The 23,823-nt window shown below is 28.5% G+C and overlaps 7 protein-coding genes across 7 annotated transcripts; 3 read left to right on the top strand and 4 right to left on the bottom strand.

The window, feature by feature from the left end:
- Positions 1–16: 16 nt before the first annotated feature.
- Positions 17–2,440, bottom strand: LOC134827930 (2-oxoisovalerate dehydrogenase subunit alpha, mitochondrial). The gene is made up of 3 exons (XM_063840837.1): positions 2,263–2,440; positions 1,012–2,186; positions 17–242 (listed from the first exon to the last, which is right to left on the bottom strand). The coding sequence occupies exons 1-3, from the start codon at positions 2,332–2,334 to the stop codon at positions 167–169; spliced, it is 1,323 nt and encodes a 440-aa protein (XP_063696907.1). The 5' UTR covers positions 2,335–2,440; the 3' UTR covers positions 17–166.
- Positions 2,441–6,784: 4,344 nt separating this feature from the next.
- Positions 6,785–13,882, top strand: LOC134837030 (lutropin-choriogonadotropic hormone receptor). Its single transcript, XM_063852340.1, has 13 exons — positions 6,785–7,481; positions 7,950–8,092; positions 8,153–8,308; positions 8,756–8,824; positions 10,198–10,263; positions 10,316–10,384; positions 10,450–10,892; positions 10,960–10,990; positions 11,654–12,082; positions 12,137–12,244; positions 12,336–12,531; positions 12,594–12,790; positions 13,651–13,882. The coding sequence occupies exons 1-13, from the start codon at positions 7,263–7,265 to the stop codon at positions 13,874–13,876; spliced, it is 2,352 nt and encodes a 783-aa protein (XP_063708410.1). The 5' UTR covers positions 6,785–7,262; the 3' UTR covers positions 13,877–13,882.
- Positions 13,883–13,946: 64 nt separating this feature from the next.
- LOC134838521 (acylphosphatase-2) lies at positions 13,947–14,581 on the bottom strand. The gene is made up of 3 exons (XM_063854065.1): positions 14,394–14,581; positions 14,207–14,333; positions 13,947–14,139 (listed from the first exon to the last, which is right to left on the bottom strand). The coding sequence occupies exons 1-3, from the start codon at positions 14,575–14,577 to the stop codon at positions 14,025–14,027; spliced, it is 426 nt and encodes a 141-aa protein (XP_063710135.1). The 5' UTR covers positions 14,578–14,581; the 3' UTR covers positions 13,947–14,024.
- Positions 14,582–15,391: 810 nt separating this feature from the next.
- Positions 15,392–17,373, top strand: LOC134830861 (DDB1- and CUL4-associated factor 12 homolog). The gene is made up of 2 exons (XM_063844466.1): positions 15,392–15,744; positions 15,824–17,373. The coding sequence occupies exons 1-2, from the start codon at positions 15,647–15,649 to the stop codon at positions 17,091–17,093; spliced, it is 1,368 nt and encodes a 455-aa protein (XP_063700536.1). The 5' UTR covers positions 15,392–15,646; the 3' UTR covers positions 17,094–17,373.
- LOC134830869 (mRNA export factor GLE1-like) lies at positions 17,305–18,585 on the bottom strand. Its single transcript, XM_063844478.1, has one exon. It carries the CDS (start codon positions 18,583–18,585, stop codon positions 17,551–17,553), a length of 1,035 nt encoding a protein of 344 aa, XP_063700548.1. The 3' UTR covers positions 17,305–17,550.
- Positions 18,586–18,661: 76 nt separating this feature from the next.
- On the bottom strand, positions 18,662–19,212 carry LOC134830877 (tubulin-specific chaperone A). The gene is made up of 2 exons (XM_063844490.1): positions 18,863–19,212; positions 18,662–18,795 (listed from the first exon to the last, which is right to left on the bottom strand). Exons 1-2 carry the CDS (start codon positions 19,069–19,071, stop codon positions 18,669–18,671), a joined length of 336 nt encoding a protein of 111 aa, XP_063700560.1. The 5' UTR covers positions 19,072–19,212; the 3' UTR covers positions 18,662–18,668.
- A 166-nt stretch (positions 19,213–19,378) lies between these two features.
- LOC134837811 (dipeptidyl peptidase 9) lies at positions 19,379–23,698 on the top strand. The gene is made up of 9 exons (XM_063853204.1): positions 19,379–19,900; positions 19,992–20,190; positions 20,253–21,008; positions 21,115–21,283; positions 21,777–22,232; positions 22,296–22,607; positions 22,668–22,890; positions 22,952–23,144; positions 23,208–23,698. The coding sequence occupies exons 1-9, from the start codon at positions 19,780–19,782 to the stop codon at positions 23,410–23,412; spliced, it is 2,634 nt and encodes an 877-aa protein (XP_063709274.1). The 5' UTR covers positions 19,379–19,779; the 3' UTR covers positions 23,413–23,698.
- Positions 23,699–23,823: the final 125 nt, after the last annotated feature.

Below are 23,823 nucleotides of genomic sequence, written 5' to 3'. Positions count from 1 at the left end.
GTCACAGCACCGCGAATTGGGATAAAAATATTTATTTAAAGGCACATTTTTAACAAAATTTTATAAAAATATGGCGGAAGACGTTGTTTCAGTAGTAAAAAAATAAAATTTAATGCTAATAAATGCAAACACCAGGTAGTTGTAGCTCATCGACGATGGATTTTGCTTAGCCCTTGAATGATTTGAGAGGATAGTGGCTTGGGTGTTCCTTGATATGTTGTTCCAATTCATCCATTTGTTCCCTGAAAATAAAATTTTGTATAAATTTTCGTTTCTTAAATTAATTTAATTTCGTTGCTCTTAATTTATTCTTAAATGTTTTCCCACAATTATTTATTTTTTTATATTAATTTTTTTTTTAAATTTTTTTTAAATTGAGAAAAAAGTCAATTTGCTTAATTAAATAATTAATTGAATTAAATTCTTTAAATATTAATTAAGAAAAATCTAAAATTAAAAAAAAAAAAATTATCAAAAAATTTTAAAAAATATTTTCAGTAATAAAATATTTCTGAGAATATTATTTTAAATATTTACAAAAAAAAAAATACAAAAAAATCTTGAAAAAAATTAATTTTTTTTTTTTACTTCATAACAAGGTTGGAAAATTTCTTAATTATTAAAAATAATAAACATTTTAAATATTTTTATCGAATTCGAATTAATTTTTAAAAATAAAAATTTTAATTCTCATTATTAAAATTTAAATTCCAAATATTTTTAATCTATTTTTTTTTATTTTAATATTTTCTAAGAACTTTTTTTCAAATTAAAATTTTGCAAAAAAAAACAAGAATTAAATAAATTAATTTATAAAAATTAAAAAAAAACTCTCATTTTAGTCTTTATACCAAAAGTTGACTTGAAAACTTAAATAAATTAATTAAAAATTTTAATTTAATTAATTAATTTAATAATTATTTTTTTAAAAATTTAATTTTAAATTTCAAATTAATTTTTTTTTAAATTTTCAAAAATAATAATAAGTTTTACGAGAAAAATTTTACTTACTTCAAATGTTTCGGCATTTCATGGTAAACATCATTGAACATTTCTCTCCAATCCGGCTTCAAAATCTTCTCCGATTGATTAACTTGCGACAAAATTTGTTTTCTCACTGATTTGACAAAATTCTTCTCTTCTTCCTCATTCCACCATTCGCGAGCTTTCATATAATTCTTCAATTTCGTGATCGGATGCTCCGTCGTGTTCCAAACTTCCAAATCTCCAATGTTGCGATACGCACTGCTGTCATCCGACGTCGAATGATGTCCGATACGACAAGCCAAAGTCTCAAAAATTATCGGTTTGTTATTTTTAACGACATATTCCTTCGCTTTCTTCATCGCATTGTACACCGCAAAGATATCTGTGCCATCAACACGCATCGCTGCAATGCCGTAACCATGTCCTCGTGATGCAATTCCATCTCCTTTGTACTGCTCATGAGCCGGGGTCGAAATTGCGTATCCATTATTGCGACAAAATAGGATCAAGGGACATCCGAGTGTCGCGGAAAAGTTAAAAGCAGCATGAACATCGCCTTCAGACGAAGCTCCTTCGCCAAAGTACGTGACAACGCATCGTTTATTGTCTTTTTTCAGCTTCAAAGCGTAAGCAGCACCCGCAGCTTGGGGCGTTTGAGTACCCAATGGACTCGAAATTGTCACAAAATTCAAACGTTTGCTTCCGTAATGCACGGGCATCTGTTTCCCCTTGCCTTCGTCTTCGGAATTGCCGAAACATTGATTCACAAACTCGGAAATTGTAAATCCGCGCCATACAAGCACTCCTGCCTCCCGATATTGCCCGTAAATCATGTCTTCGTTGTCAAGTGCCGCTGCTCCCCCAATTTGCACCGCTTCTTCGCCAAAATTCGTCATGTAGAAGGAAATTCTGCCTTGCCGCTGAGATTCGTACAAAATTTTGTCCATCGTGTCGAGCAAAACCATGTCCCGGAACATTTTTGTCACCATTTCCTGACTCAAGTTCGGGTCTTGCGACGAATCTTCGATCACGCCATCGCGATTCATCACCCGATAAATGGGAATTTTTTGAAATTCTTCGGGCAACACAATTGTGGGACGTGACACGTATTGAACGTCAGCGAAACCCGGAAAGGCAGGCGATTGAGAGTCATCTTGAAGGGATTTTTGGCTCATAGACGATGTTGTGCATTGAAATCGCTACAAAAAAATGTAAAATTTTAGTTACGTGGAACGAACAACTTGTTGCTTGGCAAAAAAAAAGCTTCAAGGTTACCTTAATTTGTGAGATTTTGGAGTGATGTCGCAGTTTTCCGACACATTGTCGCAAATTACGAACAAAAGACATTTTTAAAAATATCAAAATTTACGAAAAAAATTAAATTTTTGCAAAAAAAAACACAATTTTTGGTAAAAACACGACGACGTAGAATGATAAGAAAATGACAGTTATGTATCCCATATGGGGCAAGTTTACATTTTAAAAATGACAACTTGAATTTTTCAAACTCGTTTCCATTTAAAATTTCGTTTTTTTTGTGTCTAAAGTACCTATTGTACCTATTTTAATTTTAATTTTAATTTTAATTTTAATTTTAATTTTAATTTTAATTTTAATTTTAATTTTAATTTTAATTTTAATTTTAATTTTAATTTTAATTTTAATTTTAATTTTAATTTTAATTTTAATTTTAATTTTAATTTTAATTTTAATTTTAATTTTAATTTTAATTTTAATTTTAATTTTAATTTTAATTTTAATTTTAATTTTAATTTTAATTTTAATTTTAATTTTAATTTTAATTTTAATTTTAATTTTAATTTTAATTTTAATTTTAATTTTAATTTTAATTTTAATTTTAATTTTAATTTTAATTTTAATTTTAATTTTAATTTTAATTTTAATTTTAATTTTAATTTTAATTTTAATTTTAATTTTAATTTTAATTTTAATTTTAATTTTAATTTTAATTTTAATTTTAATTTTAATTTTAATTTTAATTTTAATTTTAATTTTTAATTTTAATTTTAATTTTAATTTTAATTTTAATTTTAATTTTATTTTTAATTTTAATTTTAATTTTAATTTTATTTTTAATTTTTATTTTAATTTTAATTTTTAATTTTAATTTTAATTTTAATTTTAATTTTAATTTTAATTTTAATTTTAATTTTAATTTTAATTTTAATTTTACTTTTTAATTTTAACTTTTTAATTTTAACTTTTTAATTTTACTTTTTAATTTTACTTTTTAATTTTACTTTTTAATTTTAAACTTTTTAATTTTACTTTTTAATTTTACTTTTTAATTTTACTTTTTAATTTTACTAATTTTAATTTTACTTTTTAATTTTACTTTTTACTTTTTAATTTTACTTTTTAATTTTACTTTTTAATTTTACTTTTTAATTTTACTTTTTAATTTTACTTTTTAATTTTACTTTTTAATTTTACTTTTTAATTTTTCTTTTTAATTTTACTTTTTAATTTTACTTTTTAATTTTACTTTTTAATTTTACTTTTTAATTTTACTTTTTAATTTTACTTTTTAATTTTACTTTTTAATTTTACTTTTTAATTTTACTTTTTAATTTTACTTTTTAATTTTACTTTTTAATTTTACTTTTTAATTTTACTTTTTAATTTTACTTTTTAATTTTTTAATTTTAATTTTTTTTAATTTTAATTTTAATTTTAATTTTAATTTTAATTTTAATTTTAATTTTAATTTTAATTTTAATTTTAATTTTAATTTTAATTTTAATTTTAATTTTAATTTTAATTTTAATTTTAATTTTAATTTTAATTTTAATTTTAATTTTAATTTTAATTTTAATTTTAATTTTAATTTTAATTTTAATTTTAATTTTAATTTTAATTTTAATTTTAATTTTAATTTTAATTTTAATTTTACTTTTTAATTTTACTTTTTAATTTTTTAATTTTAATTTTTAGGGCGTTACAAGATTCTTCAAGACAAGTCCGTTAGCAAAAGCTGCTTTCAAGACTTCTCCAAACTTTTGAAGATTTAATCTGTGACTAAATGTTGCTACTCTCAATCCTGCTTTGAATTTGCTGCACATCATGATCCTTGAAATTTGTTTCCTCTCTCTCGGTTTGAGAGTATACCATGGACCATCGTACAAATTATCAAAGATATCCTGAAATGTAGTCTCCAAATTCACACTGATGCAATTTAGCTGGAAAAATACTGCAACAACCAACAACGAAGAGCAAATTCCGTACATTATTTGAGTTTTTACGACAATTACCAGCAGTCCAAATGTGAAAAGAGCTCCATAACAACAAAATTCCATGGTCAAAAAGAAATTCGAAAAAATTTCGTTAAAATCGATAATTTTTTCTTGTGCTTCGGAAATCATATCGACGACAATTGCAGTCCACTTTTGAGTTTCTTTGGTAATTTTTCTTTGATTGTTATATTTTAATAATTTCAGCAACTCATCATTCATGAAAATAATTGATTTTTGAATGATTTCCAGATAAGTCACGATGAAAAAGGCAACGAAAAAAATAATTCCTAAACCAATCGTCGATTGAAATGCGAGCACGATTGAATAATTAATTTGTACGATGAGTGTCACTCCATAAACGATCCACGAATCCTGACACTTGAAGGGCAAAAAGTACGGCAAAGGCAACGTAAACTTCGGATAAATGCTTTCAGGCAGCAAAAATCCAACAAGAGTTATGCCAATCGTCATAAAAATAATGTTCAATCCAAAAACATTGAAAAATAACTTCATAGTTTTAATTGATCGATGATGATTCAAGGTAACTTTGTCTTCCGCAATTTCTCGTACTTTCCATTGAAATGTCTCCTTAAAGTACATTTTCTCACAAAAACTTAGAATTTCCGCAAGTTTCTTTCGTTTAATGATGCAATTGTAGATCAACGTGAATGAAGTTAACTCAATGGTGAGTCTCGATGTCACAAAAATCCATCCCAGCAAGGTCGAGTATCGGTTAGAAGCAATTGTTCCATACATGAAGAGAAAAGACATGCAGGGATACAAAATTGCATTGATTTGTGCCAATTTTTCCTTTTTAGTCCATTTAACGGGAGTTTTTGAGATGATTTTGAAGAAAAATACTCCAGACAGGAACTCGGCTTTGTGAAAAAGTTTTAAAATATCGTCCAGTTTTGGTTTTTTGTCTTCCTCCATGATTGATTTTTCAATCGGAACTGATAATTTTCAATAATTTTCATTCTTTTTATGCAATCTTTCGTCATGACGTTGGAAAAAAAGCTAATGAGGTTTAATTTTTAATATTTTTCTGTATAAAATCATACAATGATTGAAATTCAATTTGAATGATTTTATATTTCAAGCAATTATTGGTTTTGTCAATAAGAAATTAATTTTTCAAAATTTCTTGTCAACGTTTTCTCAGTTATGTTAACAAAATATTTTAATTAATCTTCAACATTGCTGATACAATCTGTCTATGGTTCAACAAACAAATCAAGTTCATTGTTCAGCAGAATAATAATGTGCTATCGTTAGATAACGATAATCCTGTGAAACCGATGGGATTTACTAAAAATAGAAAATTACTTGCCTCCGGATGCTTTCCTTTTTATTTTGTCTTTCAATTTGAAATAATTACTGAAGATTTGAATAAATTAAACAAGAGTAAAGAATTTTGTTTTTTTTTTCTACAAATCATGGCTTTCGGCTTTCAATTTAATTATTTTTTTTTTCGATGTTTCGAGTTTAATCCTTATTAATTGTTTGAAAAATCATCAAATAATTAAAAATTGAAGGACTAAAATTTTAAATAAATTCAACAAATAAAATTATAAAAATTATCAAAATGTCAATTAAATTAAATAATTAAAAAAAGTAAAATAAAGTAAAAAATATTGTAAAGAAAAATAATTTGTAAAAAACAATAACTCGAAGATATCAAGCTCGAAAAAAAAAATATTAAAAGTTCTGTTAATAGTTATAATTAATTAATTAATAATTTTCTAATAATTGAAATTTCATATGTCAGAAAAAAAATTTAAATTTAATTTTTAACAACCTAACACTTTAAATGGCTCCTGTACATCGAAAACGCAAAATTAAGAAAAATTCCAAAACAAAAGTTGTTTCTAATGCCAAAACCTTCAATTTGAGCTGGAGAACCGTGATCTACAAAAGTTGAAAAAATTTTGAAAAATCGGTACATGAGCCCTCATAATAAGAGGATTTTGGCTGAAATTTTTTTTTGATCAATTATTTTCGCTAACAATTCTATACCTATTTTTATTTTTTATGATTCTATTATTTTTTAATTTTAATTTAATCGAAAACGCAAAACCGACTTAAATTTTTTTTAATCAATTTTTTTGCTAACATTATATAGCTAATTTAAACAATTTTCAAAAATCAGTACATTTTTTTTTTATTTTTTAACCAAAAAATCTTCAGTTAATTCTTTTTATTTCAATTCAATTTTTTTTTTATTATCAAATTCAATTTTAAAATAGGATAAAAAAATTAAAATTTTACGTTTTCATAAAAAATGCATTAATTTTTCCTCGTATGTCTATTAAACAATGGTAGATGCGCGTATCAAATGTAAATAAAATTATGACACTATAAATAGAGAATATCAACAAGTGGTTCTCCACTTTCATATGTTGTCGATGCGCAAGTCGCGTCGCTCTTAATGTACATTTCCCATATGTTCTATAACTACATTTCAGCTTCATTTTCTCACAATACCCCTGGCACTTCTATGAAGTGTCTCAGTATTATTTTATCTTCCGTCGGTTATGGAACAACATTCGCGAAATAATTCGAGTCTATATGAAAAATAAATCAAATCAAAAATCTGTGTTAATTTTCACACCATCGGCCTAAAAAAATGTGTGTGCCATTATCATTAAAAGCCAAAAAAATATACATATATATTAATGTCCATTATACTACAACTACACTCTGAACCAGTGCAAAAAATAAAAACATATTTCTGCAGGCCAGTTACAGAGTTTCCTTCTATTGTAAATTGATTGTTCATGTAAATAAAAAAAGAGAATTTGTGCGAAATAACGAAATATTTAAACACTACCGAAAATTTTGTGATGTGATGATTGACAACTTACTCTGGATTAAATGTTACTGCTGCTCATCGACATCATGAAGTGCTATGTGGTTTCAATATTTAATTTACCTACGAAACAAAAATATCGTAAAAAATTAAATAATAGCAAAAGTTTTAATTTTCATTAATTAAAAGTTGGTACTGTAACTACCTTAATAATGTGTAAAGTTTATAAATGTATTTTGAACAAACTGATATTTGCCCTTCAAATTTGGTTTGTTATCACGAGTTCACACACAAAAGTTGAAAATGTATCATCATCCCACGTACAACATTTTCCGGATGTTTTGTCTCACGGTGTGTCAACAACGGAATATGTCTCCAAGCTAAATAACCAAACGCACTGCAAATGCTGGATTGCGGAGTTTAACCCCATTGTAAGTTCAAAAGTATTTGCCCGCATCTATTTACTCTTTTTTTCTCACTTATCTTCATGGTACTGAAAAACAAAAGTAAAACGAAAAATTAGAAATTTCTATAATTTTGTCGTAATTTTAATTTTATTTTATTTTATTTATTTTTTTTTATTATATTCTAATTTTTTAAAAATTAAATTTAAATAATATTATTGAAAAAAAATAAAATTTTTAAATAATTTATTTTTTTTTATTAATATTTTATTTTTTTCATTTTTATCATATTTAATTTTATTTTTTATCATATTTAATTTTAATTTTAATTAAATAAATGTTTTAAAATAAATAATGATTTTTAAAAGGAAAAAACCACCACAAAGTGTTAACGACCGAAAATTTTACAATAAAAAATATTTTTTTAATGAATAAATAATGGAACAAAAGCCCTTAATAAATCAAATTAAAAATTCATTTTAATGCAATTTTCAGTTTTTACATGAATGCACTTGCATAGGACCAAAATATCCAGAAATATGTTGCATCAAACTCGCAAGTATTTCAATTAGTAAATGTAGTGAACGGTTCCTTTCGATGCGTGATATTGGCCAGGGAAGAATTTATCTCAGGGATATGTAAGAATTTTCTTTAAAACCCAAAAAAAAATAATTAACTTTTTTTTCTTTAATTTTTAGAATTTTTTCTGACTTTCCTCAATTGATTGCTATTCAAGATGATTTTTTATTGTCTGAGTTCCCAAACATTCGCACTTTTGACATATCTCAAGCACCAAATTTACAGTCAATTAGCGCTTCTATGTTTAAAAATGTCTCGTCGTCTTTCAAAACTTTGTAAGTAATAAAACAATTCATTATTGGAAATTATTTCGCATAATAAATTTTTTACGATCGAAATTTTATTGCAGCATAAAGTGATCAAAAATCATTTATTTTTTTATTCGAACCTATTTAACATTTGAAAAACAAATTTAAATGACTCGTTATTAAATTTGACAAATTTTATTTTATTTTTCTGAAATAATTGTTTATTTTTTATTATGAAGCTTAACTTCCAATTATTTTAAGAACTCAATAAAATAAAATATTGTCTCTTGAAATGACTTCCAGTAAAGAAATAGATTATTGAAAAATGAATCGGAATCACTTTCTGCTAATCTCAATTGCCTGATAGGTTATTTGATAGTGAAAACACTTATTATTAAGTGTTGTTTGTTAACATTACATTACACTTTTAACAATACATTTAACTTTTAATTGGATTTAAAATAAAAATTGTAGGCGCATCACATACAGTGGCTTGCGAAACATTCCGGATTTGTCGTTTATAGGACACGTTTTACATGTAGTGTAAGTAATTTTATTAAAAATGTATTAAATTCTTTTTATTCAGCCGATAGAAAAATTTTATGGAATTTTTTTAAGTTTATAATAAAATCTTTGTAAAAATTGTTTCTTTCGTTTGTACAATTTTAAATTCTAAAATTAAACATGACATGAAAAAAATTTTAAAATTTCATATAAAATTGATATTTAAAAAAAATAAAATTATTAGATATTAAATTATTAAAAAAATAAAATAAAATAAAAAATTTTAAATTTTCTTTGAAAAAAAAATAAATAAATAAAATTGCTTATTAAAAAAAATATTTAAAAAAATCCAAATTATTTTTATTTAAAACATTTAATTTAATTTTTTTTAATTTATTTTTTTTTAATTTAATTTAAGTAATTAAATTATACAAACTTAATTTAATTTTATATATTTAAAAAATTTTCAAATCTTAACTTTAATAAATGTTCAATTTATTATATTTTTTTCTCAAAAAAATAACAAAAAAAAAATTAAAAAGAACGTCAAATAATGAAAAATTTTTTATTTGAAAAAAAATCATTCAAAAATCGTCCCTATTCAAAAGAAAAATCAAATCATGAGAAAAAAGCTTGAAATACCTAAATTTAGACGTTCTTTAATATTTGATGAGGATTCAAACATATTGTTTTGTCAAAAAAAGGCACAATAGAAACACACTTTTACAATATTAAAAATTATTCAAGCGCAAACTTTTCTATTTTTCTACGATTTTTCCTTTTTATGCCTACCTTCTTATATTTTTCATCTGATTATATTTATTTATAAGGTTGAACTTCTTTTTAACCCGTATCTGTTTTGTATCAAGTTAACTGAATTTGTTATTTTTTTATAAAGTTTTTAAAATGTATTTATAGAAAGGGAAAATATTTTATGTAGGTTGCTAATTATAGATATATTTTAATATTATTACCGAAAACACCACAATGGTCCCGATAATATTATTATGCTTGCAACACCAACACAAATTATTATCGAATATCCTTTGTGGAAAACTGTATTTTAAAATTTTTTAGAAAAAATCTTTAAAAAAAATCATTCCAATATAAAAAATATTTTATCGATCCACTAATCCAATCAGCAAAAAAAGATTTAACGAGAGACAAAAAAAATACAAAATTATAAGCCACTTGTTATTTCCAAATCTAATTTTCGTCAAGTGAAAGTGGATTGCATAATAGGATTACTCATTATTTTTGGGAAATTTTCCGTGGATTAGCCGAGATAAGAGAGAATTCTGAAGATTTCGCTCTCAGACATTAAAATATGCCATAATTTTTCTATAAGAACGGCTTGAAAATTATTTTGAATAATTTATTTATGATAATTTTTTTTATTTGTACAATTTCAGAGACTTTGAAGGGAATCAAATAACATATTTGAACGAAAGATCTGTAAAAGTTCGAACCGAACAACTGTAAGAAACTTTGTAAAATTTATTCAAAAAAAAATTAATTTTTTTTTTTCAGCGTACTCGACAATAATCTAATAAGTTACATAGAAGCTGATGCCTTTGAAGGCTCACAAATAGCAAAGTTGTACGTTTTTTCTCATGAATTTTTATTTTTCTTGCTAAAAAAAATATTTTTCCTTTTAATTTTAGAAGTTTAAAAAATAACAAGCGGCTCAAAGCCCTTCACGAACACGCATTTTCCCAATGCATAAGCATAAATGAGTTGGATCTCTCGAATACACTGATTGAAAAATTGCCAACGGATGGACTGCAGGAACTTGAAATCCTAATAATTCAAAACACGCATTCCTTAAAGCAAATTCCTTCGTTATATTTTTTCAAAAATTTACGTTTTGCTTACCTTACACATTCATTCCATTGTTGCGCCTTCAAATACCCGAAACGGCATGATAAATTCCTGTATGAAAAAAAGTTAAAATGGATCGAGAAACTGCAGGAAAATTGCATCAAAGACTGGCAAGATAATAAAAGATCCAAAAGAAATTTGCAGTTGGAAGATGTTGATGAAGACGATGATGAAATGGGAGAATTTACTGATGATGCTGTCACATTACTACCGAATAATATGTTAGGTAATAAATAAATGTTTTTTTCCTATTATGGAAAAGTACTTTAATCAGGCAATTTCATTTTTCTAAGTGGATGCACGATGTGGGAATATTACATTGGAGTAAGTATTTTTTTTTTGTATTAATAAAGTCGTTCAAAATGAAATTCAATATTTAAAAAAAATTAAAAAAATAATAATTAAAAAAAAAATAATTTTAATAAACAAATTATTTGAGACAAAAAAAAATATTTAAAAATTTTAATGCTCAAAATCTATTTTTTTGTACTTTTTCATATAAAATTAAAAAATATATTTTTTTTAATTTTTAAAAATAATAAAAAAAAATATTTAGCTTAAACTTTTCTTAACTTTTAAATATAAAATATTCAAAAAAAAAAAATTTAAAAATTATTTAGGTATTTTAATATAAAAAAATATTCTTTTATGTTTGTTTAAAATTAAAATTAATTTAATTAAATTTTATAGGTATTCTTTTTTTTTGTTATATTTTTTTACAAAAATAATTAAAATTAATTAAATTAAATTAAAATAAAATAATAAATATTAAATTAAAATACTAAAAAAAATATTTATAGTTTTTTTTAAATAACAATTTACATTAAATTAAATATTAATTTAATTTTTTTTATTACAATTTTTTAAACAAAATTAACTTTGAAATATATGAATAAATAAAAAAATCAGATTCAAGAAAAAAGTAATAAAGAACAATTTAATTAGGAGCAGTTTAATTAACTTTTTTATATAATTTTCTCATTCCAGAACGTATTATGACAAAACAAAAATTAAATGTTACCCTGAACCAGATGCACTAAATCCCTGCGAAGACGTCATGGGATCATCTTGGTTACGCTGCAGTGTGTGGTTAGTTGTCTGCATGGCTCTTTTTGGAAATTTTGCCGTTTTACTCGTTCTTCTTGCATTTTTGTCGGAACTCACTGTCCCCAAATTGCTCATTTGTAACCTCGCATTTGCCGATTTATGTATGGGAGTATATCTCTTCCTGCTTGCTTCCATTGATTATGTGTCAAAAGGAGAATTTTTCAACTTTGCTTTCGACTGGCAATACGGACCTGGATGCAAAGCTGCGGGATTTCTCACAATTTTCGCAAGCCATCTGTCTGTCTTTACACTAACCGTCATCACGCTGGAGAGATATTTCGCTATTCGACATGCTATATATTTAAATCGGTAAATTAAAACAAAACTTTATTGACGTTTTGATATCCTTTACTTTGCTTTTAGACGAATAAAACTCAATACTGCTCGTTACGTGATGTTTTTAGGATGGATTTATGCTGTTTCTATGGCATCTTTACCCTTAATTGGAGTGAGCAATTATTCATCGACAAGGTAACAAGACCAATTATTTTTATTACATACCTGAAACGAAAAAAAAAACAACAAAAATTAATCCTAAATAAATAAAATACATTTTGATTAGTATCTGCTTACCCATGGAAGCCCGTGATAATTACGATATCGTGTTCCTATTTGTTGTACTGGCATTGAATGGATTTGCCTTCTGTGTAATTCTCTTTTGCTACGCCAGAATTTACTTTTCGTTAGCGAAGGAAACCCGAAGAGGGGGACAAGGCTCGAAGGGAGAAATGACGATTGCCAAGAAAATGGCTTTATTGGTAGGAAAAAGTCTCAAATAATTATTTACCTATCGACAAAAAATTAATTACTATTTTTTTAGGTATTCACTAATTTCATTTGTTGGTCGCCAATCGCTTTTTTCGGAATAACGGCTTTGTTTGGGCATCCACTTATCGATGTAACCAAGTCAAAGATCATCTTGGTGTTTTTTTATCCAATCAATTCTTGTGCAAATCCCTATTTGTATGCGATTCTAACGTCGCAGTACAGAAGAGATTTATTTATGCTGTTGGAAAAGTAAGTACAAATAAATTGCATTTTATTAAAGGGACTTTTTTTCAAGGCCAATGCAAGAAAGAAAAATGTTTTTTCTTTTTAAGTCTTCTGTTTAAGTTTTTTCTTTAATTTTTGTTTTAAACTGGAAAAAAAGTATTATATCAATTTAATTTTTTTAATTTAAAAAAAAAATTTAATTAAAATTTATTTTATTTTTAAAATTTGCATATTTAATTTTAATTTTTTATTTATTTTTTTCTTTAAAAAATTAGTTAAATAACATCATTTTTCTTTAAAAAATTATTATTATTTTTTTTAATTTAAAAAATCTTTAAACAATAAAAAATGTTGACAATAAAATAAAAATTAATTTAAATAATTTTTTTAATTAAATTAATAAAAAAAAATAAATAATTATTTAATTAAATTAATTTAATTAAATTTATTAATTTAATTTAATTTTTTATTTTAATTAATATTAATTTAAAATTATTTATTTTTAAATTGGTATTTTGATAATTTTATCAATATTTTTATACAAAAATTAATAATTAAAATTTAAAATTTTTAAAAATCAATTTCAAACATTTTTCGATATTAATACCATTTAAATGTTTATTGTATTAAAATTTTAATTTTTTTAAATTGAGTACGTATTGAAATTTATAATGTTAGTTCATATTTTTTTTTTCTGAAAACCTTAAATTTTTGTCTCATATATTTTTCTCTCCTGAAAATTGAATTTTTTTACCAAAAAAATATTTTTTATCATTACAATTGAATTTTATTTTCTTCAATAAAAAAATTTCCTTTCATGTAGAAAAAAAAATAAATTGTGAAAAATAAAGAATCACATTTCTCTTTTATTTTTTTTTTTCAAGATTCGGTTTGTTCAAACAACGTGCAAGGAAATATAAATTGACTTATACTTTGCCGACACATGAAGTTCAGATGAATATGATAGAACCGACTTCCGTACGAAGAACAACACTCGAAAGCAGCATCAAAAAGGATGATCCTTTTTTCAGCAGTAAGGAAAAAGTGGCACAAAGAGTCGATATTGAATTACTAACGAATAACAAAAATTACGAAGAAGATTTGATTTAAAATGAAAAGCTGAAAATATAGAATTATTTTTATGTTAAAAAAAAATTTGAAGTTTTTTATAATATTTTTTTTATTGAGGAATAAATTAGGTACTTAAAATTTAGGAAAGTGTCAATGAACCGGCATTTGAGCACAAAATTCGAGTTTTTTAGCGTTTGATGCCAAATCCATCAAACGAATATTTTTCAATCTCCCTCATTTCGGAAAAGACAGCTTTATCAATGCGACTTTGGGGACTCCCCTTTGTCTGTAACCAATGTTTCCTAACAAAAAATATTTAAATTCAGTCTCGTAACCATGACAAAAAAATAAATGTCAATGAACTCTCACATTTCCTCTACCGGCTTTTGTTCGCCTTCCATCTGACCTTTTACGGTGCCGTCTCGCGTATTCATGCACCAACCACGAACTCCAAGGGCTTTTGCTTGTTTTTCTGTGTGTTTTCGGAAAAAGACTCCTGAAATCAAAAATTTATTTAAAAAATTATTTTCAAAAGAGTGAAGTTTTTAATTTGTACCTTGAACGATTCCAAAAACCTCGAAATCGCAAGCTAATAACTTTCCCATGTTGGAAAGACCTTTGGCTGCCGTTTTTGTGTCTTCGTTTGAGCTGACAACGAAAATAGCTGCTGAAATTCCTATCAAAAGGATGGCTAATTTTAGACTGAGACTTCCTAATTTTGTTTGTTTATTTTCGTGCATTGTTAAGAGGCGTTCGTTTGAAAGAAAGAAATGAGCTCCATAATGGTTTGAACATTTTTCAATAAATTTTTAACTAATTTTTAATTTTAAAAAATGTGGTTTTAAGAAAAAATTCATTAATTTTTTAAGTTCAATATTAAGAAAAAAAAAAAAATATCTCAATAAAAAAATTAAAAAAAATTGAAATTTTAATTAAAAAATCATTAAAAAATTAAATTATTTTTTTTTATTATTATAATTATTATTATAATTTTTTTTTTTTTTTTTTTTTGAATAAGAGAAAATCCAAATCTTTCTAAAAATTTTTGAATTTATTTAAAGATTTTATTATTTAAAAAATTTTTTTCATTGAAAGAAAATTTTGTAATTTTTAATCTTAAATTTTCAAATCATTTCTAAAAGTTTGAAAATTTTATGAATGAAGAAATTTATTTTTTTTTAAGATAAATACCTAAATTTTCTAAATAAATCTTTTAAAATTTAATAGTTTTTCAAAAAAATTTTAATATTATAAAAAAATCTTAAGAAAAATTTTAAATTTTTTAAAAATCTATAAATAATTAGAGGAAAATTAAAAATGTTCAAAAAAATATCAACGAAATTTGAATTTTTTACGATTTTATATTTATCCAAAAATTTTTCCTCGAATTTTTCTTAATTTTCTAATTTTTGTTAAAGTTTCAAATATTTTTTTTCAAAAACTGCTTTAAAAGTTGGAAATGCGCTCAAGTCAATAATGCCGACCCAGTTAGCATATTTCGATTTTTTTTTGTATGCTGGGTCGCATCCTTCCCATGTCACAATTCGAAGCTAACTCATCGCAAACAAAAAACTTCGATTGCCCAATTTCACTTGAAAATCGACCATTTTTCGTGGAAAATCAATAGAAAAACCTATTGAAACACGAACAACGCGCTCCGTACTTTGCGATTTCGCAAAAAATTGTGTGAAATTCAGGCGAAAAGTGAACAAAATTCCAGTTTAAATTTTTCATCCCAATCCTCCATTATTATAATTTTTTTTCATCTCTCTCTTCAATTTCGAACCTGTTTCTCGCATCGTCGACGTCATGTCGAAAACAATTAAAAGACCGATTTATGGTCGCAAACCACCAACTTATATTTTCAGTAGGATAGAGGAGAGACGACAGAAAGCAAGACTTATTCGGTAAGAATTCTTTTTTTTTGTCCTTCATTGATTTTCCCCTTTGTTTACATTCGTTGCATTATTGATTTTTCATGTGCAGCCAAGAACGCAGACGAAAACCCGACAAACCCGATGACTTTGTGACGTACGAAGACAGCGATAGTGAGGAGGAAACAAATGCCCAGCAAAAGCAAGTGCTAAATACGTCCTATAACTTTGTGGATTACGTGCGAAGTCGCGAATCAGACTTGCGAGAAGTGCGTTCGATCGATCCTTCATATGCATCGCGACACATATTGACGCATGATATGTTCAAGGAGACACCGATCGCACTCGGAAACATCAACAAAGTCTTCTGTTCGCAATGGCTAAGCAATCGACAAGTAGTTTTCGGCACAAAATGCAATAAATTGATGGTGTACGACGTGAATATGCGACGTGTGGATGCAATTCCGACGCTGCACAACAATCGCGGTACAAATCCCGACACGCAGAGTGGCATTCACGCGTGTCAAATTAACCCGAGTCGAACGCTACTTGCGACAGGAGCTCGTCACTCAGCGGATATTGCAATTTATAGACTTCCAACGCTCGATCCCGTTTGCATTGGCGAGAATGCGCATCGCGATTGGGTTTTTGACATGTGTTGGCTCGACGATCAATTCCTGGTTTCGGGTTCACGTGACACGAAACTCGCATTGTGGCGTTTTAACGAAGACTTGATGGATTTTCCGGAAAATACGGAAGAAACGTGCCCGACGTATGCGCATGTGAATGCCGTTTGTGTCAAAGAAGTGCGGGCCGCACAAAAAATTCGCGCAATTTGCTTCAATAAGGAATACAAGGAAATTGCTCTACTTTCGCTCAATGGCTACATGCATTTATTCAACGCCGAAACATTTACACAAAAAATTTCGCGCAAACTCCCGAATTGTCAGGAAAATGTTTGCATCGCCTGCCAATCGAATGGCTTGTATGCCGTTGGATGTCGTTCAAATACGTTGCTACTCGATCCCCGCACCTTGCAAGCTGTCAAAAAAATCGCTTCACGTTACAGCGGTTGCGGCATCCGATCCGCAAGTTTTCAGGGAAACATTTTGACTATTGGCACGGGACTGGGAATGCTCATGTTTTATGACGTGCGAGCGAACAAATATCTCGAATCGAGTATTTCGGCAAGTAGAACGGTTGTGCTGAAGGCAAGTCGCGGATATGTCTTCCCCGAGGAGGAAATGGATGGCTTTCAACAGATTAAATATGTGCCGGCGATCTATACGCATTGCTACGATCAAAGTGGAACGAGACTTTTTACCGCAGGAGGGCCCTTGCCAGCGACGCTGATCGGCAATTATGCCGGGATTTGGAATTAATTTTATGAATTGAGTGGCAATTTTTGCGTTTAAATGGATTTTTTAACTTTCTCATTAAATTTCATCAATCATTAACGCATAGAAACATTCTACGATAAATTATTCTGGGAGATACAATCAAGTTGTAACTGAACAAAACCCTCACTTTCGAGACGATGACGCACTTAGCTTGTAATCTAATTTAAAATAGTAATAAATAAAACAATTTTGTGATGCGTTAATGCTAAATAATATTACAAAAATAAGTTTAATACATACAAATTGTAATAATTACATGCAAAAAAGTGGAATTATTTATAAAAGTCCTCCGTAAAAATTATTTGACAGTCGTAAAAGGTGTGAAAAATCTTAAATTTAGGGAAATTAATGTCAAAATTAGTTAAAAACGTCGATTTTTTGTTAGTTAAAGTTAATTTTTGATTTTTTGAAGTCGATTTGAGACCAAAAAATTAATTTTTCATGAATTTTCGTAACGATAATCATCCCATTCAGTATTATTTCCATTAGGCAACACCCAAAAAAAGGGAATTTTTGATCCCTCATCCGATAGGCAAGCGTCCCATTCTCGTCTGATGCCCAAAAAATCCTCCAAACTCCTTTCTGCTTTCAACAAAGGATGATCAGTTGCCTTTTTATTTGATATTTTTACTTCAGGAACGCCAAAAATTGTTTCGTTCCATTGTTGTTCGACGGATTTTTGTGGTTTGAATTTTTCATTTAGATATTCTTGCAGTTTTTGTTCCTCCGCTTCGTGTTGTTCGAGTGCCAATCTCCATAAATGCTTCATTTTTTCCATTTCTTCCAAAAAATCTGCTTCATTGACATCGAGTTCAGGTCTTTGTGATTGTTGTTTCCGAATTTGACGTAATTTTACGAGAGATTTGAGGAGATCTAATTTTTCTCTGGCATTTCGGATCTTTTTGTGGACTTGCGATAATGTTCTTTTGGTTTCTTCTTTTTCGAAAAGAGATTGTTTTTCGATTCGCAAGGCTTCGTGGAGTTGTTTCAAGTTGTGATCGATTTCTTTGTGCTTCTGTTCGCGAGTTAAAAGGGCTTCTTTTGCTCGATCTTTGAGGATTTTTCTATTTCGTCGTTGACTTTTTCGCTTATTTCTGCGTTTTTGAATGAGTTCTTGGATTTTTTGGCGATTTTCTGATAGAAATTTCAAGTTTTCGTCAATTTTTTGTTGGAGTTGTTCTGTGATGAGGACTTTTGCTTGAAATTGTTCTTCGCTTAGGTCATGAACTTGTGATTTTATGGCTTCGAGTGATGATTTCAACTCGGATTTAAGTTTTGAGACGTCTTCCAATCGACGATGGATGTCTGAAAGTTTCAATTTTGGTTCAAATTCTTCCTTTTTATGACTTTTTCTGGGTCCCAAATGATGATTCTTCAAGAAAAAATCAATTTTGGCGTCAAAATCCTCTTCAGGTGCATCGATCGGTGCAAAATTCGGAGGCGGAACGTTAAAATTTGGAAATTGTTGATGCATTACGTGTTAGTTTTGTGATAAGATAAAAGAAATTAAGTTGATTAAATAAATGCTGAGGTAATTTGCGGTTGAATATGTCGCAGTTACTCTTGTTCTAACTGAGCTTTTGCTTCTTCAGCGATTGTTACAGCTAATTTGTACTCTTCAGCTTCTTCTAATTCCTTCTCGCCTTCCAAAATATTCGTCAATTCTTCATAACACTTTCGTAATCTAAGAAAAAAAGCAAAGTTGGCGTTGAAATTCTTCCGGCATAACCTGCGAAGCGATTTTTTCTTACCTTCTTTTCGAGTCTGGAATCATCATCAAGCATTCTTGCAACACTTCCTCCTGTTTTCGGATGTCGTGCTCGTCTTTTCCCTCACTTTTGAGTTTTTCTACCTTTCCTTGTTGGACATTGGCTTCCTTTTCATAGCTCGTCACGTCTTTTGTGCATCTCTTGACTACACCTGCTTTGATTTTTATCTGTTTCAATCGTGGATCGGTCATGTCTTGAACAGCTTTTGCTCGTAAATGGTCGGAAATTGATTAAATTTGAGTAATTTTATCGTTTCTGGATTTTCAGAGCACTTTTTGTGCGATTTTTTGCTAATTATCGAGGTGAATAACACTAAAAACAAGGCAGAAATGACTCATGCCGCGATTGTTTTGACAGACAAGGGGTTTGAAATTGCTCGGGAACTGAGATTCAAATTTTTTATAATTTTTTTGAAAAATTTTTTATAAAGTTTTGAGGATTTTTCGCTTAAATATTTGATTTTCAAGCATTTTTGAGGGTAAGATTTTATGAAATTAATAAAAAAATAAAATTGCCCAAAAATTCGAATGCAAATTTCCGTCACTGAATTGTTTTGACATCTTGCCATATCGCTAAACGTCGCCCGAAAATTGTAAAAGTTCCGAAATTTCTTGCATTTTAATCGATTTTAGGATGAAATTATCGCGTGAAATCACGTAAAAAGTGTCGCTCAATCGTCGGAGCAGCCGCGCAGTGCGTTAATTCGTCAAACTTTCTGGAATTTTCGAGTTTTTTAGTCAACATTTTGGTCTTCATCCCCTTTCTCTTTGTTTTACATTGTCATTCTGTGTGGTGTTCCGTAGCAGCTCAACGCAAGTGAAATTTTCTTGCAAGTCTCTTGTGCTCACTTTTTGCTGGTCATCCACGAAATCGCGTCTAAAAATAGGGCTACGTGGAAAATGAATGGACCTGACAGCACTTCGTCGTGCAGCAACAGCGGATCGGGCAGCGGTTACATAAGAAAGCAACCTGATGACACGAATTCCGCTGGAAAAACGCAAAAAACTTGGTCCGAGCTGAGTAAGTGATTTTTTTTGTGACAATTCAACTTTTTTTTTGTTATTGTTTGAACCTTATCGCTAAGTAAATAAACAATTTTCGTCATTTGCAGAAAATGTCGTGAACGATATTCGAAAGCAGATGCAAAATTTGTCGTGTTTATTTCCGATGAACATCAAATTTCGGACTTTGGCGGATGATCGAGTGCGGATTTATTTTCTCTCAATACCCCCCAATGGATGGGGCGACACCACACTCTTGTATGTCGATGTCGGGCCCGATACCCCAAGTCACGAAATGTATCCCCAAAGGTGAGTTTTTGTCTTTTTAAAGAAAATTTTCATTAAAAAATTTGAATTTTTCATTGAAACAGGTTGCAATTGAACGTTTTGCTCGAGCCAACAAGTAGTTTAGCAACAGGCAACAGTTTTTCGCGTGAAATGCAGTTGCTACTCGAACGGAAACGTCTTTCGATTTGGGGTATCACGTCATACGAAATGCACAATGCCAGCGGAAAAATCGTCTTTCCCGCATGCAGCACGTTGTACCATTGTCTCGATACGGGTTTCAATACGACGCCTCTCTTTCCGTGGGAGCTGCGGATTTGCCAGACATGGGCAGCGATCGATCCGCAAATTTGTCCCAAAAATTCCGATCTCATCGCGTACATTTGCGGCGGTGATATTTGGGTAACGCATACGCAAAGTGGGCACGAACATCGACTCACGTACGCGCATGACGGGCGAAAAGCCTTGCCGGATGATCCTTTGAGCGCTGGAGTGCCGTCGTACGTGATGCAAGAGGAGTTTAGTCGTTACGAGGGATTTTGGTGGCAGCCAGATAGCGAAGACGACATTTTTCGCATCGTTTATGAGGAAGTTGATGAAAGTGACGTTGGGCTTTATACTTTTCCGTCGTCACAATCCGTTGGCGGGGAATACGAAGAGTATAGATTTCCGCGAGCTGGCAGTCCAAATGCGAAATCCAAGCTGAAACTCGTGCAATTTCGTCTTTCGGAAGCGTTGCAGATTACCGATGTGTGCATAAAGGACTTGCAATGTCCCCTGAATTACTCGTTTCCGTGGCTGGAATATATTGTGCGTGTTGGATGGACCCCGAATTCGAAATTGTAAGAAAATTTCTATTTTTTTTAACGATTGTTTTATTTTTTTCAATGAAATTTAAATTTTTTTAAGAAATTTTTAATTTTTCTAACGAAATTTTATATTTTTTAGTTTGTGGGCACAACTTTTGGACCGATTACAACAACATTTAGTCGTAGTATTGATACCCGTAGACAATTTTTGTGAGCCATATGAAAGTGCATCGTCAACGCCGAGTCACGATGATGGAAGTAGTAGTAGTTGGAGGTCTCCAAGCGATAAGTCATCTAGTCCATTACAAGTAAAATTATTAATTTTTAATTTTTTAAAAACTTTTTTAATTTTTTTTAGAACTTTTTATCCAAAAATTTTTTTTCAAATTTTTTTTTCAAAAATTTTAAAATATTTTTTTATGTAAAATAACAAAATTTAAACAATTTTTGACTGTTTATCAATTTTTTATTAATTTTTTTAAATTAAAAATTTATAGGTATAGAATAATTGTCAAAAAAATTTTAAAAATTAATTTCAATTTAGTAATTTTGTAGAAAATATTTTTTTTTATTTTTCGAGAGGGAAATCTATGAAAAAATACCAATTTTATTAGAAAAAAAATTTGACCTTGAATTTTTATAAATTTTTTTTCAAAAAGTTTCTTGAAGAATTTAAAAAAAAAATTAAAAAATGATAATTTTTTATAAAATTTTTAATTTATTTTTTTAATTTTTTTCAATAGAGTAGGTCAACATATTCAAAAAAAAACTGAAATTAAACAAAAAAATATATTTTTTTAGGTCATTTACCAAGAAACATCCTCGACATGGATCAACGTGCACGATCTCCTGCGATTTATCGAAATTACTGACAATACATGTACCTTTTTGTGGGCATCTGAGGAAACGGGATTCCGCCATTTGTACTTAATCACCTCTAGTCTAGCGTGCGAAGCGTCGTCATCGTCGTCTCCGCCAAACGGCCTCAAAATGGATCAAAATATCTTTAGTACTGCTAGTTGTAAGGAAGAGATTAATTTATCGCCACGAATTATTAGCAAAGTTACGTTAACGAAGGGCGAATGGGAAGTTCTTGCCAAAAATATTTGGGTCGACACGAAACGGTGTCTCGTTTACTTCCTCGGGCTCAAAGAAACGCCGCTCGAAAAACACTTGTATGCCGTCAGCTATCGCAAAGCCGATTACACGCGCATTCTTACAACACGAGGTTTCTCTTATACTGTAGAACTTAACGACGTAAGTCACTTTTTACTTTTAAAATTTCGAAAAATTTTAATTTTTTGCATTTTTTTTTCACAGGACTGCAGTATGATGCTTCAAGCATCATGTAATTTAAGTAATTTACCGAAGTGGGAAGTGATAAAAATAGCTCACGACGACGAAATTGAAGGCGTTGATAGCATCAATTTGGTTTCCATGGGAATCTTGCTCGAGAATTCGACACCGAAGAAAATCTACTCACCGATTATTTACACACCCAAAATCTCGAGCGGTGATATTTTGTATGCAATGGTATTCAAACCGCATAATTTTAAGTTAGGCGTTAAATATCCGACGATATTGAATGTTTATGGAGGGCCCGAAGTGCAAACTGTCAGCAATACCTTCAAAGTAAGATTTTTTTTTCGTTTTTAATTCAAAAATTTTATTTTTTTAATTTAATTTTTTTAGGGTATGCGTCAATTACGAATGCACATGCTTGCCTCACAGGGCTATTGTGTCATTTGCATCGATTCGCGTGGCTCGCAGCATCGCGGCGTGAAGTTTGAGTCACACATAAGACATCGAATGGGCACCGTCGAGCTTGCGGATCAAGTTGAAGTGCTCAAAAAATTGTCAGACACCCTTGGATACATCGATATGGATCGTGTAGCGATTCATGGATGGTCTTACGGTACAAAAAATCTAAATTTTTTAAAAAATTTCCTTAAAAACTCATCAAAAACCAATTTCAGGCGGTTACTTAAGTCTCATGGGGCTCATCCAATACCCCGACATCTTTAAAGTATCAATTGCCGGTGCGCCCGTAACGAATTGGGAATATTACGACACCGGATATACCGAACGGTACATGGATTTGCCCGAAAATAATCGCGTTGGATATCTGGCTGGGTCCGTTTTGAGTTACATTAACGAGTTTCCGGATGAGTAAGTGATATTTTATCAAAAATTTCTTAAAAAATAATTAAAATTTGAATTTTTTCGTTTTAGTGACAATCGATTGTTGATCATTCACGGCTTGATCGATGAAAATGTTCACTTTTTCCACACGTCACAACTCGTAAATGCACTTATTAAAGCCAACAAACCGTATAAACTGCAAATTTACCCGAACGAGCGACACTCGATCCGAAATTTGGAGGCGAGCAAACACTATGAAACCACATTATTATCGTTTTTACAAAGCAATTTGTAAATAAATTCAACTTTTCTTTAGTTTTATGTTACATTTTTTTACGAATAACCTAATGTTGCATCTTTCTATCACTCTCTATCGCCAATAAAACGTTTGAAATGCGTTTAAAATAAATATATTTTTTTTTTAATTTTAGATTTGTTTTTTTGATAGACTGCAAATATTTTTAAAAAATATTGTAAATAATTTTTTTTTCATACGCGATTTTTTCTTTGGTCTTTCTTAAAAAAAAAAATAAATAAATAAAAAGGCTTGAAATTTTTAGAAAAAAGTATTTCTTGTACTCAATAACCGCAATAAATAAAAATAAATTTAAACTAATTGAAAAAAAAAATTGTAGATGCATTAAAAGTTAAATGTTATTGTCAAAAAAAAAATAATAAAAAAAAATATTAATAAAAAAAATTGATT

This window comes from Culicoides brevitarsis, chromosome 1 (genome assembly GCF_036172545.1).
Source record: "Culicoides brevitarsis isolate CSIRO-B50_1 chromosome 1, AGI_CSIRO_Cbre_v1, whole genome shotgun sequence".
NCBI lineage: Eukaryota > Metazoa > Arthropoda > Insecta > Diptera > Ceratopogonidae > Culicoides > Culicoides brevitarsis.
Note: the sequence above shows the minus strand (reverse complement) of the source record. Positions and strands in the feature narration are given on the sequence as shown.